At 41.1% G+C, this 19,056-nt stretch overlaps 1 protein-coding gene across 4 annotated transcripts in view; it reads left to right on the top strand.

Annotated features, from left to right (window-relative positions):
• tbc1d22a (TBC1 domain family, member 22a) overlaps positions 1 to 19,056 on the top strand; it is a 132,983-nt gene that overhangs the window by 27,380 nt on the left and 86,547 nt on the right. For 2 of the 4 annotated variants that reach the window (XM_072377099.1, XM_072377097.1), the window contains exons 6-8: positions 2,972 to 3,042; positions 11,736 to 11,864; positions 16,427 to 16,492. In XM_072377099.1, the coding sequence (XP_072233200.1) occupies positions 2,972 to 3,042; positions 11,736 to 11,864; positions 16,427 to 16,492 (266 nt within the window). Of the gene's footprint in view, positions 1 to 2,971; positions 3,043 to 11,735; positions 11,865 to 16,011; positions 16,075 to 16,426; positions 16,493 to 19,056 lie in introns of all 4 variants that reach the window. The other 2 variants (XM_072377100.1, XM_072377098.1) reach the window with 1 other exon arrangement.

Here is a 19,056-nt window from a genome sequence, read left to right as displayed (position 1 = left end):
GATAATCACAGATCTTCAGTGTCCTAAACTGTCTGAAGTTGGTAGAGGGGGGTCACACCGTGGGGGGGGGGTTTGACTCATAACAAACAAAGCGAACGTCTGGCTTCAGACGAGTACTTTTTATTAAAATCACCAGAGAAATGAGGACCGACACCTTCGATTTAGCCTCATCCTGATGTTCATTTTACTCGATATCGATGGCGACTCTCCCTCATCCTAGAGAGGAAAGAGGAAATGTATGGGCTGACTAACACTTTGCATTAAGCCATATTTTCCGGGTCTTCTTGGGCCCAAAGGGGATTACTCTCCACCAATTTAAAAGTTCAATTTGCACCTCTCGGTCAGATTCATTTTACATTATAGCCCGCAGGCTTTCCCACCCAGCCTGGGGAAAATGGAGTTAATAATCCACTTCATATATTTCCAGTGTGAGAAAAGACTGACAGGAGAGAAAGTTTGGACAGTTGGGAAAGATTTAGATGGTTGGTTGGCTGTTTGATTAAGCACCGAGATCAGCACGGACGGCGGAAAACGGGCTCCAGGAGGCCGGTTATAATCAGAAACACACTCTGAGGAAGGAAAATAAACTTTTTCAATCACTTCATTTTAGTTTTACATTTATTTCAGTTAGATTTTGTCAAATTTAACAAACATAAATTCACTCCACACAGGGAGGAAAACAAAAGGCTGTGAACAGTTACAAAATAAAAGTCACGCACTCCTGAATGAGGTGGATTTAAACCAGAGACACACTCTTAAGAAGAAGAGGCACTATGAACGTTAACTGGAAACTTAAGGCTCGCCTTTAACGGCATTGGAAACATTTCCAATAAATCAAAACACAAAAACGCTAATCAGAGGTGGCTATGAACGTTTAAAAACTCAAAACTCTGCAAACGGGAGGAACAAAAACAAAGCTACAAAACTTACCGTTATAATAAATAATCTAGACTAAATAAAATAAATTACAAAAACTATTTAACACTTTTTTTTTTCACAATTATTTATTTAGGATCAGGGAAACAGGTGGAAACACTTTGGGAATCAGGGAGGACAACCAGACACTGGACACAGGAGGAAGGGCAAGGTATCTGAAACGAGAGGAGAAGTCAATATTTCAAAATAAAACAGGAAGTGACGAGAATACATGAAACAAAACCTAAATCCTGACACTTTAAAGAACGAAAGAAACACAAATCAAAAACAAAAGGACCAAAAACAAAGCTACGAAACTTACCATTATCATAAATAATCTAGACTGGGAATAAATTACAAAGAAAACGGCTCAGGAAACAGGGAACACGGGTTTCAGAGGCTAATGAGAGGCTCAAGAATGAGACACAGCACAGGACAAAGGGAGACGAAGACTATTTAACACATGAGGATCAGAGGAAACACTTTGGGAATCAGGGAGGACAACCAGACACTGGACCGGAGGAAGGGCAAGATACCTGAAACGAGAGGAGAAGTTGATATTTCAAAATAAAACAGGAAGTGACGACAATACATGAAACAAAACCCAAATCCTGACACTTTAACGGCGGCGATCTTAAAGAACGAAGCACAAATCGTTCCACTAACGGAGGTTTCTATGAAACATTGACAAATCAAAACTCTCCGAACGGGAGGAACAAAAACAAAGCTACGAAACTTACCATTATCATAAATAATCTAGTCTGGGAATAAATTACAAAGAAAACGGCTCTGCAGGAGAAACGCTCGACTGGAGGCTCGAGGGAAACAGGGAACACGGGTTTCAGAGGCTAATGAGAGGCTCAAGAATGAGACACAGCACAGGACAAAGGGAGACGAAGACTATTTAACACATGAGGATCAGGGGAAACACTTTGGGAATCAGGGAAGACAACCAGACACTGGACAGGGGGAAGGGCAAGATACCTGAAACGAGAGGAGAAGTCAATATTTCAAAATAAAACAGGAAGTGACGACAATACATGAAACAAAACCTAAATCCTGACACTTTAACGGCGGCGATCTTAAAGAACGAAGCACAAATCGTTCCACTAACGGAGGTTTCTATGAAACATTGACAAATCAAAACTCTCCGAACGGGAGGAACAAAAACAAAGCTACGAAACTTACCATTATCATAAATAATCTAGACTGGGAATAAATTACAAAGAAAACGGCTCTGCAGGAGAAACGCTCGACCGGAGGCTCGAGGGAAACGGGGAACACGGGTTTCAGAGGCTAATGAGAGGCTCAAGAATGAGACACAGCACAGGACAAAGGGAGACGAAGACTATTTAACACATGAGGATCAGGGGAAACACTTTGGGAATCAGGGAAGACAACCAGACACTGGACAGGAGGAAGGGCAAGATACCTGAAACGAGAGGAGAAGTCAATATTTCAAAATAAAACAGGAAGTGACGACAATACATGAAACAAAACCTAAATCCTGACACTTTAAAGAACGAAAGAAACACAGATCAAAAACAAAAGGACCAAAAACAAAGCTACGAAACTTACCGTTATAATAAATAATCTAGACTGGGAATAAATTACAAAGAAAACGGCTCTGCAGGAGAAACGCTCGACCGGAGGCTCGAGGGAAACGGGGAACATGGGTTTCAGAGGCTAATGAGAGACTCAAGAATGAGACACAGCACAGGACAAAGGGAGACGAAGACTATTTAACACATGAGGATCAGAGGAAACACTTTGGGAATCAGGGAAGACAACCAGACACTGGACAGGAGGAAGGGCAAGATACCTGAAACGAGAGGAGAAGTCAATATTTCAAAATAAAACAGGAAGTGACGACAATACATGAAACAAAACCTAAATCCTGACAGATTTCCCACATTTCTGTTGTGACCAAAGGGATTTACAATATTACCTTAGAGCTATAAGGCAGAATATCATGTGTTTGGTCTCCTTATTGGAAAGCAGAATGCACTCCAACTACAAGCTTTCATTAACATCATTTCTATGTTGTCTTTTACAGAGGAGCTACGGAAACTCAGCTGGTCTGGAATCCCACGACAAGTTCGACCGATAGCCTGGAAGCTGCTTTCCGTAAGTTTTCCTGCTGCAAAGACAAACTCGTGTCACCTGAAACCTGGAGGAAAAACACAGGTTCATTTAAAACTCACACAAACTGGTGTCATGTCCCCCCCCCCCCTCCTGTCGCTTCTCTCATTTATAAAGACTGGTAACGGTTCAAACTTCAATGGGGGAAATTAATTGCAAGGCACAGATAATTTATTCATGAGACACACGATGTGTTTACTCATTAAGCCATTGTTGTGGTGTTCAGCTCTTAGTCTGCAGAGAGACGACTGGCTTTTTGAACGCCATGACTCTCCCATTAATTACAGCACAATAGCTAATGTGCCGCAGAAAAGAAGTCATTAAAGGTGTGTGTGTGAGCGCCTGTTTGTGCTTTTTAGTGGTGGGAGGTTACCGAGCGGGTGCTTCAGCTATTACCAGCTGCTTTGTTTGGTACTCGGCTGAAGTAAAGGCTCATAACTCCATATGAAGTCACAAAGCGCTGGATGCAGGGTCGTCAGAGGAGGGGGGGGCAGCAGCTAATGTACCAGCGATAACACCTCATTAACTGTTTGTTAATGTTTGCGTTGAATTGGGCATTTTAGCCTTTTATCTTTGCATGAATTGCATTAATAAAGTTCTTTTAGCTGATATTCTTCCCCTGAACGCCTTCACATATCAGGGTTTCTAACTTTTCCAAAGGGGTCGACCCACCGACAGCTGGGGGGTCGCGCCTCTATCTACCTGAGCCACATTTTGCCTCCTGCATTCACCCATGAATAAATCTGAATATCTCAACAGCGTGTGCATGTGGAAGTAACACCTGTGGTCTTTGTGAACGATGTTGGACCGTGTGGCGGCATGAATGCCAAACAAGCAGGTAAAGATGCAAAAGTAATGAGTACAAGACACAAAAAAGGAATAAATTAAGCATAAAAAGGAACATAACACACGTTCCCCTGCCTGTGTTGAGCCGGTCTCAGCCTGAAGGGAATAGTCACAGAAAAGTGTAATTACACTTTAGCTAATTGCCACCATTGGTAAACCATTTTAGGAGGATTTATATCCTCCTGTGTTGCTTTGATGCTGAATAAAAGGCACGTCTTCGGTCTGTTTCTGCACCACCGGGCCACATTTTAAGCTAATCAGAATAGATCTCCAGCAGCGTGTTGTTCTGGGGTTTCTTTTTGAGACTTTTGACTCATATTAGGGCCGATGGAAACGACTTTAATGGCATCTGACCGGCAGACGGTGAACTTAGGTGACTGACCGACGGATGTCCACAGCAGCAGTTGTTGTTTTTTTCCTCTTTGAGGTTTGAATTGCAGCCACTTTATTGGCTGCCACACGACGCAGCTCAGATGGAAACGGGTCTGACTCACATTCCCAAAGCCCAGTCTGACCAGAAGAGTTTTAATCTAATTAAAAGTTCCCGTTATCTGCTGTGGCTCCAGAGGTTAAAAGCTGAGAGCCTCGTCATGCTGCCGTTTAATAGCTTCTGAAATGGAGTAAAACATGACTGATGGAGGAAAAGTTCATGTTTATGTTGAGTTCTTCCTTTTTAAAGCTTTGAACGGAACACTTTGATCGCCCGATTCATTCACTGGAAGCCCAAGAACAAGCTGGAGCAATCAAAGTATTTATTATTTACGATGTTATTAGTATTTATTAGTGGTCACATGTTGAATATGTGGCAGCGCTGGACTCAAAGTGACAGAGTTTTCACAGGAAACCCGTCAGGCCGAGTCTCGATATCCAGAAACATTTCATATTTATATCCACCTTTATCCCACAGGAGGTTGTATGGAGTAAAATTGGCCAGTTTTCAGTCTTTTTCCTGTTCTTTGGATGTGATAAACGTGGATCTAATGTACCAGACCCATCTGCTCTAATAGTGACCCACTTATTTAGACCCGCTGTGTCATCCAAAAGTTTTAGACAAGCATTGTGTTGCATGAGCAGAGTGGACCGGGACAGAATAGGAACAATTATAACAACTTGTGGAGGTTTCTGACTCTGAACTGTGCTTCCACTGGAGCAGAAGGTGGAAGTTGGATTTCTGAAGGCCGAGTTTTAGCGGTTATTTCATCCAAATGGACACATTTTCACCCAGTTCTTCTCCTTTCTTTGGATCCCTTCGAATAGTTTTATTCTCATCCCTAAGATCTCCTGCTCTTATAAACCGACTCCGAGGTTTTCTGCATCAAACCCGGTGCGGCGTGAATGATCTCCGGGTTAAATCCAAGCTTCTGGGCGCCGCGTCTCGTCTCTAAAGTGTCATCACTGCCTCCTCTGTCCATGCAGCTTGTGGTACGATCCAGAGGAGGATCCGGCCGTATATTCTCTGCTTTCAGGCTCTCAGCCCTGAGCTTTGCAGAGGAACTTCTCTCCAGTGGCGTCCCTCCCGCTCACCCCTCATTTGCTCATTTTGCACCCATCAGCAGGCGTGCTTGAGCTCCACTCTCCTTTACATGAAGCAGTCAGAGCTTCGGTAACTCCACCAATCCTCCACAACTGTCCTGACTGCGATTAGCAGTGACTCAGAGCACTTTTAAGCTCTCTGAAACCCCGGCTCTGCCTCCTCCACAGGTTGCCCGCGGCCTCAGAAACACACCCTGTTAAACTTCCTATTATTTAATAAATTATGCCGCCTTATTTAATTTGTTTAAAGAGCACTTGGTGTCCGAGCCTGAAGGAAAAGGGAAGAAATTAAATGGCTTTTCTGCTTTGTGAAAGAACGTCAGCCCGTGGCAAAATGTACATTTGCTAATGGAGGGCGGCTGGTGAAAGTGAAGTGTCGGGAGAGGAGAAAACTAACTGGCTGTGGAAATATTGATAAGGCTGAAGGGCTGTGTGAGATCTATCAGCGGCAGCGGAGAGACGCATTAAAAGATTATCCTGTTTTGTTTTTACCGTGCAACATGACTGCTCTGAAAGAAGAGAACAGATTTATTGGATTTTATTTGGAGTTACGACCAATTTGCTCCATCTTAGAGGCATCTGAAGCCTCTATTTGAAGTGGAGAAGTGAAGTCATCTCTTCCCTCTGCACTCCAGGTTTGCATTTGTCTTGTTTTTAATGTGATGTTCCTTCAGCCTTAAGAGCTGAGAACATGCACTATATTCCCAAAAGTATTGGCTCATGATTCTTTACACACATAAGAACTTAAGGGACATTCTTTTCTTAATCCATTGGGTTTAATATGGCGTCGGCCCATCTTTTGCTGCTATAACAGCTTCAACTCTTCTGGGTGAGCTTTCCACAAGGTTCAGGAGTGTTTATGGGAGTTTTTTACCTTTCTTCCAGAAGCCTGGCTCTCAGTCTCTGCTCTAATTCACCCCAAAGGTGTTCTATCGGGCTGAGGTCAGGTTCTTCCACACCAAACTGGCTCATCCAGGTCTTTATGGACCTTGCTTTGTGCTCTGATGTGCAGCCATGTTGGAGCAGGAAGGGTCCATCCCCAAACTGTTTCCACAGAGTTGGGAGCATGAAATGGTCCAAAATCTCTTGGTATCTGAAGCATTCAGAGTTCCTTTCACTGGAACTAAGGGGCCAAGCCCAGCTCCTGAAGAACAGCCCCACACCATAATCCCCCCTCCACCAAACTTTACACTCGGCCCAATGCAGTCAGACAAGTACCGTTCCCCTGGCAACCGCCAAACCCAGACTCCTCCATCAGAAGCGTGATTGGTCCCTCCAGAGGAGGCGTCTCCACTGCTGTAGAGTCCAGCGGCGGCAGCTTTACACGCTGCATCCCACGCTTTGCATTGCACCTGGTGATGTGTGGCTTGGATGCAGTTACCATGGAAACCCATTCCATGAAGCTCTCTGCGCTCTGTTCTTGAGCTGATCTGAAGGCCTCATGAAGGTTGGAGGTCTGTAGCGATCGACTCTGCAGAAAGTCGGCGACCTCTGACCCCGCTCTGTCATCTTACCTGGCCGACCACTTCCTGGCTGAGCTGCTGTCGTTCCCAACGCTTCCACTCTGTTATAATCCCACCGACAGCTGACTGGAATAGTTAGCAGCGAGGAAACTTCACGACTTGTTGCACAGGTGGCCTCCTATCACGGCACCACGCTGGAACTCACTGAGCTCCTGAGAGCGACCCGATCTTTCAGATGTTTGTAGCAGCAGTCTGCAGCCGAGGAGCTTGGATTCAGACACCTGTGGCCACGGAAGGGATGGAACCAGACAAACTGAACAACTTTTACGTGATAAAGAGCATCCAGCATCTTTACTTCCTTTGAAGGAAGCAAAGTTTATCTGGAGTTCAGCTTGTTTGCTCACAGTGGGACCGTTTCCAGTCCACTTCCACAATAATGTGCTCCTGCTAAGTAAAAGTCAATTTAGTGAGACCCACTAAAAACAACCCGCTTCATTTAAAGTCCCCAAATGCAATCCCCAAGCAAGCATATTTCCCGTGTTGTTTCAGAGTTTATCGAAGTGAAGCGGAGCAGATTGATGCAGCGAAGAATGAAGAGATGAGGTGTTTGTGGACTGATGAAGACGAGCAGGAGGAAGCACGTTTAGCATCGCTGGCAGGAGCCGTCACGCGCCTTCATGCTCCATTTTCAGTCGTCCATCTTTGTCTTTTTAAAGTCTCCTCTCGCCCCTTTTAAGCAGCGAAACGCACCTTTTGACGGGGTTTTTGTGCCTTCCACTGTTCCTAATTAAATCTCAGTGTATGAGAGCGTTTATGCCCTCGTTAAGGTCTCCAAACTCCAGCCCCTGTGTGTGCTCGCTGCCGCCTTGTTGAAGCAGTAATGCAGCTGCAGTGTGACTGACCTCCACTAAGCTGTCCATTAACCTTCAACATGCACGCACTCTTTTGGCGGCGTGCACCTCACACCGGAGCCCACAGCTTTGTCGCTGGCCTGTGCTGCTTTGTGTTTTGCAGATGGAGCTCTTTCAGCGTGTGACGCCTGGACATTTTGGCAGACTCGCTGTCGGTGTTCGGCCTGATTTCTGCAGACACAAATGTGACCGTCTGACTGAGAGAAGGGTGGAAGGAGGAGGTTTGGGTGAGCAGGGAGCCTGCCTCATGCGGGAGGAAACTCTCCCAGTGATGAATGTGCTGACAGAGACTGAAAAATGACTAATTAGAGGTGTGCTTCGATGCCGTGACAAACAAATGAGTGAGAAAAATTACAGTGGATGCATTTGGGAGTGTGTAGCTACAGAGTGGAGCAAATGTCTTGAACTGACCCACATTTCTTTCTGTTTCCTTCCAAGCAGCCAGACTTTCTTTAATCTTTTAAAGTTTGTTTGAGTAATGGTTCTCCAGGCTTTCTGGAGCTTTTCTTTGGACATTTTCTGTTATTTTCAGTCCAGTTTTTTCTCTGTTCAGCCACTTAACTCTGAGCTATGAAGCATTCAGGCAGAAAAAAAGGCTCCTAACTCAAGGGATGAACCAGTGTTGTGTCGACACAGAACAGACAACTTAGCAAAGAAGCCATTTTAAACTGGATCTTTAGGCACTTTAGTCACAAAGACACATCATTTGTTCCCATTTCTTTAGTTGCATCTATGAAAAACAGCAAAGAAAACACAGTTTGACAGACAGAAAATAGGATTTCTGCAGGAACAAGGTGATTCCCAAAGAGCTATTAGCTGAAAACTTGGCATATCTCAGCATGGTGTGCAGTGTGTCCTTAAAACATTTGAGGAAACTGGACAAGTGTAGGACAAAAGAAGAAGTGTCAGGCCTAAAAAACTATCTCCAGCAGATGAACAGGATCTGAAAGTGATGTCCTTAAGAAAGAGGAAAAAATCCAGCTGTGACCTGACAGGACCTGAGAGATGCATCTGGACCTTCAGCTGATCCATCTACTGTTGGCCCAAGCCTCATCAGAAATGGGCTCCATGGAAGGGTGGCTGTCAAGAAGCCGTTCTTAAGGAAGGGAAACAGGGAGAAAAGGCTGAGCTGTGCCAAATGACACAAGAAGTGGACTGAAAATCAGTGGCAACAGGTCTTATGGAGGGATGAATCCTCCCCAGAGCCCGGACCTCAACATTATTGAAGCAGTGTGGGATCATCTGACAGAGAACGGAACAAAAGGCAGCCCACATCCAAAGAAGAGCTTTGGGATGTCCTTCAAGAAGCCTGGAGAACTATTCCTGAAGACTCCTTAAAGAAATGACAGAAAGCTGGTCTCAGAGGGTTCAGGCTGTGTTGGAGAATAAAGGAGCTCAGACCAGATATTCACTTTAAAGCTGCTGAGAACTGATAAAAACTCTGTTTCTGCCTCAGATTCTGGGTTAATATCCATGTTTGAACATGTTTCAGTGAATCTCTGCAGCTGTTTCCTGGTTTTATAAAGAAAAGAGGGACTCTTTCACAGTATTATAACCTCACCTTTACTTTTCTACACGTCCATGTTCCAGCAGAACTTCTCTTGGACCTCATCTGGGGAAAAATGAATAAAAATAACAAACCAGAAACTTTTTGCTGCTGCTCTTATTGACCACCTTCTCAACAGTGGCCAGAAATTGATAGTTTTGCTGCGTTTGTGTTCGCTTGTTGGCCAGAAACAAAAGATGGGGACAGAAATTCAAACAAAACAAAGTTTTTTAAGGTGTTGTTGGATCGGTTCAGAGTCCAAACAGATCTGCTGAGACGTTTCTGAACGGCAGCCATGTTTAAACGCTCTGTTCTCATCAGAAGTGGTGACAGTAACATGTAAAATACACACTGACTAATGATGAGAGCATCTTTCTGAGGTTGAAAAGCTTCAGTGTGAATAAGAAGATGAAACCTAAAGTCCATCGCTTGGTTTTAGGAGCTGAATCGAGTTGAATCATCCGAGTCCTCAGGATGGAGCTTTGCTTCAGTGATGAATCAAACAAAAACACCCAAATGCTAAATTAACTGAACTGATTTAAAGCTTTTGTCATCTAAATGACCAATTATAGTGATTTACTGCCACATTCACCCACAGGCAGATGTTTGTCTTCTCTCCGGATAGAAATATTAACCAAAAGATGGATAGATCGGTGCATTCGAGCAGTCGTTGACATCGCTGTTCTTCTTCTACTCCTTCTCTTTACAGCAGAAGCAGCTCATCAGTCTGACAAAGCTAACGGAAACTGGGCTAAATGTGATGCTAGCTTTTCCAGTTTTCCTTTAATCTCTGTGCTTTGCTCCTGCCTCGTCAGGCTTTAAAAGCACTCGGTTAGGTTTAGGCAACAAAAGTGCAGGGTTGGGGGTTTGGAAGGCATCACAGTCGGGTTTTTTCGTCCACAATGAGCCTCCAACAGCGTGTCCATGCTCTGATTTTACATCCCACTTTGCTCAGGCAGGTCAAAACCTGTTGGAAGAACGTTTTAAATGAATTAAAATGGCGTCCAGCAGCCAAGAAAAGCAGCTTTTTACCACAGGGACAAGTTTTCAGGGTTCAGTTCTGAACATTTAAACTCTTTTATCAGACATTTTAGTTATTTTAATTATTTTATTATTCTTTTACTCACATTTTCAAGTTACTGGAGTGATTTTTGGAATTTTGTTTTTCTTGATGTGAAATTTACCCCCAAAATTGTTCTTATTGTGTGATATTTCACCCTTTTACATCTCATTTTAACGATTAATTTAGTTGTTTTTGTTCTTATTGTGTGATATTTCACCCTTTACATCTAATTCTAAAGATTCATTGAGTTGTTTTTTTCTTATTGTGTGATATTTCATCCTTTACATCTAATTTTAAAGATTAATTTAGTTGTTTTTGTTCTTATTGTGTGATATTTCACCCTTTACATCTAATTTTAAAGATTAATTTAGTTGTTTTTTTTCTTATTGTGTGATATTTCATCCTTTACATCTAATTTTAAAGATTAATTTAGTTGTTTTTGTTCTTATTGTGTGATATTTCACCCTTTACATCTAATTTTAAAGATTAATTTAGTTGTTTTTTTCTTATTGTGTGATATTTCACCCTTTACATCTAATTTTAAAGATTAATTTAGTTGTTTAGTTGTTTTTGTTCTTACTATGTGATATTTCATCCTTTACATCTAATTTTAACGATTAATTTCGTTGTTTTTGTTCTTATTGTGTGATATTTCACCCTTTACATCTATGATGATATATGTTGACTTATCAGGATCATTGTGAATGTTAACATTTCTAAGAATAACATGTATTTCATCCACATATTTAAACCTGATCTTGTGTGGGATATAAGGTGTTTGTTCCTCATCTTATACATTTAAACCTTCTGTTTTATAATAAACTTCTCAAACTCTTTATAGGAATATTTGGGATAGAAATACATGTTGCAGGTTGAAGTTCCAAAGGGAATCTGGTGCTTTCAGTTCAGTTTAAAGGAGAGTTTACGTCCATAAAGTCCAGATTTTTCTCTCCTCTTCACCTCTCAGGTCAACTTTAGTTTGGCGTCTTTTTGTTTTCCTAAATAAAATTAGTTTTATGTTCAGTAAATCTAAAATGGAGCTTCCTGTTGATTAGCTTAGCATAAAGACTCGAAGCTGCTGGTCTGTTCTCTGTCCAAAGATGAGTTGCCAGGCAACAGGCTCTGAAAACTAGCGGAGCATTTTTATTTCCAGCCTCAACTTTACGACCGAACTCCCACTGCTTCAATCCAGAGCCGACACTCACATTAATCTGCACAGTATGATGTGAAACACAAGTGTGTGAAAGATGGAATTATTTTCCTTCCCTCTTCTCTTCTTCTCTGGTTTAATATGATCCTCCGTCTCTCTTCTTCAGGGTTACCTGCCAGCCAACGCAGAGAGGAGAGACAGCGTCCTGCAGAGGAAGAGGCAAGAATATTTCGGCTTCATCCAGCAGTACTACGACTCCCGCAATGACGAAAACCACCAAGACACATACAGACAGGTATATGCTCACGTGCACGCCACAGCGCACCGTTAACGACCGGCAGAGGCGGCGCCGGAACGACCTCGCAATCAGGCCACATTAAAGCACCATAAGCCCCGGGGCCAACCACTTTCTCAAGGCCCTCCACGCCACCGGGAATATATACTTATAATATATAAATAATGCTTTAAGAATCACTGCAGAATAACTTCGACTGTAACAAAACATACTTTTAATGTCAGAGAAATTTACATATCTCCACACAGAAGTTGAATTAACATCCTCATACGACGCTATGAGCGCTTTAAGATCTTTTAAAATGTGGAGTTTGAAGTCTCCATTATTTATTCTTCTCCTGACTCCACTGAGAGGAAAACCAACCAAAAATCAACTGACAGAACATACATTTGGTTTTCATGACAACAGCCGTTGCCATGGAGACCGGAAATAGAACGTTATGTGTTCATCTGTGTTTCTGACCGTTGCCGCCCGTAGTAACGTGTTACACTACCGCAAAACTTTGAGAATTTATGCCCGCACAAGAATAGAAATGCATTGATTTTGTGAGAAAACGCGTAATTTTATAGGCTAATAATAATAAAGAGATTCACGGACAACTGAGAAACTTCTCCAAATGTCAGACTTGCCTTGCTTTGTCTTTGTGCTGTAAAGACGTTCTTTGAGCTTCCTTTCCACATCATTTATTGACATCCTGTCGCTAGGATACGTCCCGATCCCGCAGTGTTTTTTTTTATTGTTTTTTTAGCCGCTCATACTGCCGTGGGACCCAATCACAATGCAGCCCTCGAATACACAGAACGGTCTGAACGGTCACACAGGGAGCATAAATGTAAAAAGAATATACACATGTGCATGATTTCTTTTTCGCCTTTTTTTTTTCCTTGCGTCGGGTCGCCTACTTCGTCGGGCCCCAGGGCTATTTATAGCATTTATACGGCCCTGCTCGTGTGTTTTGGCAGAATTAAGGCAGCAGTTCAGGCAACCGAAAGCAGAAATCTGGCAAAAAAGGCCTTTTTTCTCTTGTACTCGTAGGTCTGAGTGTGGTCGATGAACACTTTTCTTTGGCTGCGTGTCGATAAACAACTAAATTAATCATTAAAATTAGATGTAAAGGGTGAAATATCACACAATAAGAACAAAAACAACTAAATTTAATCATTGAAATTAGATGTAAAGGGTGTAATATCACACAATAAGAAAAAAAAACTAAATTAATCGTTAAAATTAGATATAAATGGTGTAATATCACACAATAAGAAAAAAAAAATAAATTAATCGTTAAAATTAGATGTAAAGGGTGAAATATCACACATTAAGAACAAAAACAACTAAATTAATCTTTAAAATTAGATGTAAAGGGTGAAATATCACACAGTAAGAACAAAAACAACTAAATTAATCTTTAAAATTAGATGTAAAGGGTGAAATATCACACAGTAAGAACAAAAACAACTAAATTAATCGTTAAAATTAGATATAAATGGTGTAATATCACACAATAAGAACAAAAACAACCAAATTAATCATTGAAATTAGATGTAAAGGGTGAAATATCACACATTAAGAACAAAAACAACTAAATTAATCTTTAAAATTCGATGTAAAGGGTGAAATATCACACAGTAAGAACAAAAACAACTAAATTAATCGTTAAAATTAGATGTAAAGGGTGAAATATCACACAGTAAGAACAAAAACAACCAAATTAATCATTGAAATTAGATGTAAAGGGTGAAATATCATACAATAAGAACAAAAACAACGAAATTAATCTTTAAAATTAGATGTAAAGGGTGAAATATCACACAATAAGAACAAAAACAACGAAATTAATCTTTAAAATTAGATGTAAAGGGTGAAATATCGCACAGTAAGAACAAAAACAACTAAATTAATCTTTAAAATTAGATGTAAAGGGTGAAATATCACACAGTAAGAACAAAAACAACTAAATTAATCTTTAAAATTAGATGTAAAGGGTGAAATATCACACAATAAGAACAAAAACAACGAAATTAATCTTTAAAATTAGATGTAAAGGGTGAAATATCACACATTAAGAACAAAAACAACTAAATTAATCTTTAAAATTAGATGTAAAGGGTGAAATATCACACAGTAAGAACAAAAACAACTAAATTAATCTTTAAAATTAGATGTAAAGGGGTAAATATCACACAATAAGAACAAAAACAACGAAATTAATCTTTAAAATTAGATGTAAAGGGTGAAATATCACACAATAAGAACAAAAACAACGAAATTAATCGTTAAAATTAGATGTAAAGGGTGAAATATCACACAGTAAGAACAAAAACAACTAAATTTATCTTTAAAATTAGATGTAAAGGGTGAAATATCACACATTAAGAACAAAAACAACTAAATTAATCTTTAAAATTAGATGTAAAGGGTGAAATATCACACAATAAGAACAAAAACAACGAAATTAATCTTTAAAATTAGATGTAAAGGGTGAAATATCACACATTAAGAACAAAAACAACTAAATTAATCTTTAAAATTAGATGTAAAGGGTGAAATATCACACAGTAAGAACAAAAACAACTAAATTAATCTTTAAAATTAGATGTAAAGGGGTAAATATCACACAATAAGAACAAAAACAACGAAATTAATCTTTAAAATTAGATGTAAAGGGTGAAATATCACACAATAAGAACAAAAACAACGAAATTAATCTTTAAAATTAGATGTAAAGGGTGAAATATCACACAGTAAGAACAAAAACAACTAAATTAATCTTTAAAATTAGATGTAAAGGGGTAAATATCACACAATAAGAACAAAAACAACGAAATTAATCTTTAAAATTAGATGTAAAGGGTGAAATATCACACAATAAGAACAAAAACAACGAAATTAATCGTTAAAATTAGATGTAAAGGGTGAAATATCACACAGTAAGAACAAAAACAACTAAATTTATCTTTAAAATTAGATGTAAAGGGTGAAATATCACACATTAAGAACAAAAACAACTAAATTAATCTTTAAAATTAGATGTAAAGGGTGAAATATCACACAATAAGGACAATTTTGGGGGTAAATTTCACATAAAGAAGAACAAAATGCCAAAAATCACTTGAAAATGTGAGTAAAAGAATGTAAAAGTGTGATAAATGAACGTTTCACAGAGCTGTAAAACATGCAGTGTTGGTGCTCTGAGGTCATCGCTCTTTCACCTCAACACTTGACATATTCACATTCATTTGAAGCTGATCGGTAACATCGAATCGGGCCACATTTCTCCGAATCCGGCCGATTTCCCATCGATCTCCTCCACACAGCGATTTTTAGCACATTGGTTCATTTATTTACATTTTGCCATGTGGCTCACGGGGAGTTTGGCCCTGAAAAACATGCATTTGTGCGTTTTGCCTTTCATTTAACCTTCCGATGCTGCCAGAGAGCTGAAGTTTTCCTTCATCTCAAAGGAAGTCTTCAACGGATCTTGTTTTCTGGTGTTTTATCCGACATTTATTGGCAGATCTGGCAGCTTTCGTTCAACTGATGATGCGTCTTTGAACATTTAGCCGTAGTTCGCATGTTTCATGCAGAGATCTGCATCTTTACTGCTGCGTTTCTCATGAATAGGGCAGCTAATTTCATCATGATGTACGCGACCTTCCTGCTCTCCTGTGGTTTCCTTCCAAAGAGCTTCATCCATCAGTGCTTTTTTTTAATTCATCCCTTAACTTCACTGAGAAGAAACTGTGTTTCGGTACCTCAGATCACTGGGAAGAGCTGCTTCTGCCTCGGCTCGTATCGAATCTGTGGATCTGTGTCCCACTTTGGTATTTACTCCAGACTCCACTCATGTCTTTATATAATTCTCGGTCTGAGTTCATCTTCCTCTAAACTAAAAGATGAACTTTTGCTGATCCTCCACCCCCGTGGGATGAGTTTCTCTCAGCTGTGCTCAAACAGAATCACAAAATGCCAGAAGAATCAAATTTCTTTCCGTGGTTGGAGGTTCAGTTGAGCTGTGGAAGCATTTTTCTCTCTTTCTTTGGGCCTTTATGTAGTTTTGCAGCTGTTGAACTCTGAATATCTGCATTGTGAGTGTAAATGTGTGTGTTTTTGTGCGTTTAACACGTTTTTCTCCCCATGTTGCTGTCAGATCCACATAGATATTCCCAGGATGAGTCCTGAATCTTTGGTGCTGCAGCCAAAGGTGACAGAGGTAAGGCGTGACAGAGCGCTGTGGCTACAGCTCGCTTTCAGACAGTTTCAGCCGGCTCGGCTCCGGCTGCCGCCCTGCAACTCGTCCGGCTGCCTTCTGGCGTATCTGTCCGCCTGTTGTGTTGTTCATCTGCGGGGCAGACGCTCTGAAATGGTGGAAACGCGCTCTTACAAATGCAGAGACACTCGTAAAAGTGCCGTCCATTTCAGAGAACCGAAACCCCAGCCTGACTTCAATCAAGGACACCAATCCACTAACTGTTGCTGCTGCTCTGTCTGTGATGGCCAGATCTGTGCTAACCTGCCCGTTGCTTCCGTGTTTGTCTTTTTTTTCTCTCTTTCTCTCTCTGCAGATTCACATTGACATACCGAGAACTAATCCTCTTATTCCCCTCTTTCAACAAGCTTCTGTCCAAGAGGTGAGACCCTCCTGCAGCACACACACCACCTGCCTAAAGCAGGGGTTTTTTACCACTTTTTATCACTAAAGTCACCCCAATTGATCCAAGAAGTGTTCTGCAGACACAAAACTGATGTAAAGTTGTTTGCCTTGGCGTCTGAAATGGAAAACCCTTGCTTTGGCACGCTGTACGATCACGGGCACGTGCGCAGAACAATGACTAACCCCGGCGTTTGGGCACAGATACCCTAAACTGTCTCTTTGTTCGGCTTTGTTTGTGCTTCTGAACACATTTTCTCTGTGCTGTGATGCAGTTTTTAATCAGAAATCAGGCCTATCCGTGTAAAAGTGTAACATCAGCAGCTGTATCAGGTCTTAATAGAACATTATCTGGTCAAAATACCCTGAAAAAAACGTGAATTTGCCACATTCAACCAAAATGTAGGACTTAGCCCTGGTTTGCTTTGCTGTTTTTCTTCCATCGAAGCCTCGGATGTCGATAAAAGACCTTTGGATAAGGTCACACCCTGATTGGACGGCTTCTCTTTGTTAAAGGAGCTCACAAACAAGGCCATATGCGAGGATACGTGCACTTTTTGGAGCCTTCCAGGCTGTAGGTTTGTTTTTGTAAAGCTGGAACTTCTGACTGAGATAAGATTTAAGCACATTCCTTCCCGTTTAAAGTCTAAATGTGTGAAGGCTGCACAAACATCACAGGTTACAGCTCTTTCCTGTGATCAGGGGCTGGCGTCACATGACCAGGACTCGTGTTTTTACTCCAACTGTAGGAGATAAACTTGTATTTTTCAGCCACACACCAGCTCACACTGAAATATTCCCTTCAAAGAGCCTTTTTTCCCCACTTCTACTCATATTTGTCGCTGTTTTTGATTAATTTATCAGCTAATTTAGAGTTTGAACCGGTTGAGACTGGGTCCAACTTGTGGATAAGGAGTTTTCCTTCTTGTAATAATTTCCTCTCCACCTTTAGAGATTAGCGTTATCTCGGCCTTTGGGGTCTCGAGCTAATGGGATGAAGCCACAGCTGTTTGACACAGGAGACACTTGAAAGCTGATTTCCTGTTCTACAGATGCACCGCATTGTTAGAAGTGTCTGAGGTTAATGAGATAAGAAGAATCTGCCGTTAAACGTGAAGAAAATACCTTTGAATTCCACGTCTCTGTGCATGTCCCCCACATGTTTGACGGATGTGGTTTTGATAAGGATGGAGCAGAAATCTCTCCCACTGTCTGACATCACCATAGCTGTGTTATATGCTCTAAAACAATGAATTATGAGGTTATTTAGAAAGTGACAGAGCCATCACGCATCCTTAAAAAGAACAAGACGAAGCCTGATGGGCGGGGTGGATGAAGGGAAGGATGGTAAAAGGAAGGATGGTAAAGGAAGGATGGTAAAGGAAGGATGGTAAAGGAAGGATGGTTAAAGGAAGGATGGTTAAAGGGAGGATGGTTAAAGGAAGGATGGTAAGGGAAGAATGGTTAAAGGAAGGATGGTAAAAGGAAGGATGGTTAAAGGAAGGATGGTAAAGGAAGGATGGTTAAAGGAAGGATGGTTAAAGGAAGGATGGTAAAGGAAGGATGGTAAAAGGAAGGATGGTAAAGGAAGGATGGTAAAGGAAGGATGGTAAAAGGAAGGATGGTAAAAGGAAGGATGGTAAAGGAAGGATGGTAAAGGAAGGATGGTAAAAGGAAGGATGGTAAAGGAAGGATGGTAAAGGAAGGATGGTAAAGGAAGGATGGTTAAAGGAAGGATGGTTAAAGGAAGGATGGTTAAAGGGAGGATGGTTAAAGGAAGGATGGTAAGGGAAGAATGGTTAAAGGAAGGATGGTAAAAGGAAGGATGGTTAAAGGAAGGATGGTAAAGGAAGGATGGTAAAGGGAAGGATGGTTAAAGGAAGGATGGTTAAAGGAAGGATGGTTAAAGGAAGGATGGTAAAGGAAGGATGGTAAAAGGAAGGATGGTAAAGGAAGGATGGTAAAGGAAGGATGGTAAAAGGAAGGATGGTAAAAGGAAGGATGGTAAAGGAAGGATGGTAAAGGAAGGATGGTAAAAGGAAGGATGGTAAAGGAAGGATGGTAAAGGAAGGATGGTTAAAGGAAGGATGGTTAAAGGGAAGGATGGTAAAGGAAGGATGGTTAAAGGAAGGATGGTTAAAGGAAGGATGGTAAAAGGAAGGATGGTAAAAGGAAGGATGGTAAAGGAAGGATGGTAAAGGAAGGATGGTAAAAGGAAGGATGGTAAAGGAAGGATGGTAAAGGAAGGATGGTTAAAGGAAGGATGGTTAAAGGGAAGGATGGTAAAGGAAGGATGGTTAAAGGAAGGATGGTTAAAGGAAGGATGGTAAAGGAAGGATGGTAAAGGAAGGATGGTAAAGGAAGGATGGTAAAAGGAAGGATGGTAAAAGGGAAGGATGGTAAAGGAAGGATGGTAAAGGAAGGATGGTAAAGGAAGGATGGTTAAAGGAAGGATGGTTAAAGGGAAGGATGGTAAAGGAAGGATGGTTAAAGGAAGGATGGTTAAAGGAAGGATGGTAAAGGAAGGATGGTAAAGGAAGGATG

The sequence above is a fragment of the Leuresthes tenuis genome, unplaced genomic scaffold, assembly GCF_036924035.1.
Source record: "Leuresthes tenuis unplaced genomic scaffold, fLeuTen1.0.hap1 SCAF_23, whole genome shotgun sequence".
Classification (NCBI taxonomy): domain Eukaryota; kingdom Metazoa; phylum Chordata; class Actinopteri; order Atheriniformes; family Atherinopsidae; genus Leuresthes; species Leuresthes tenuis.
This window is presented reverse-complemented; position numbering and strand designations above follow the sequence as displayed.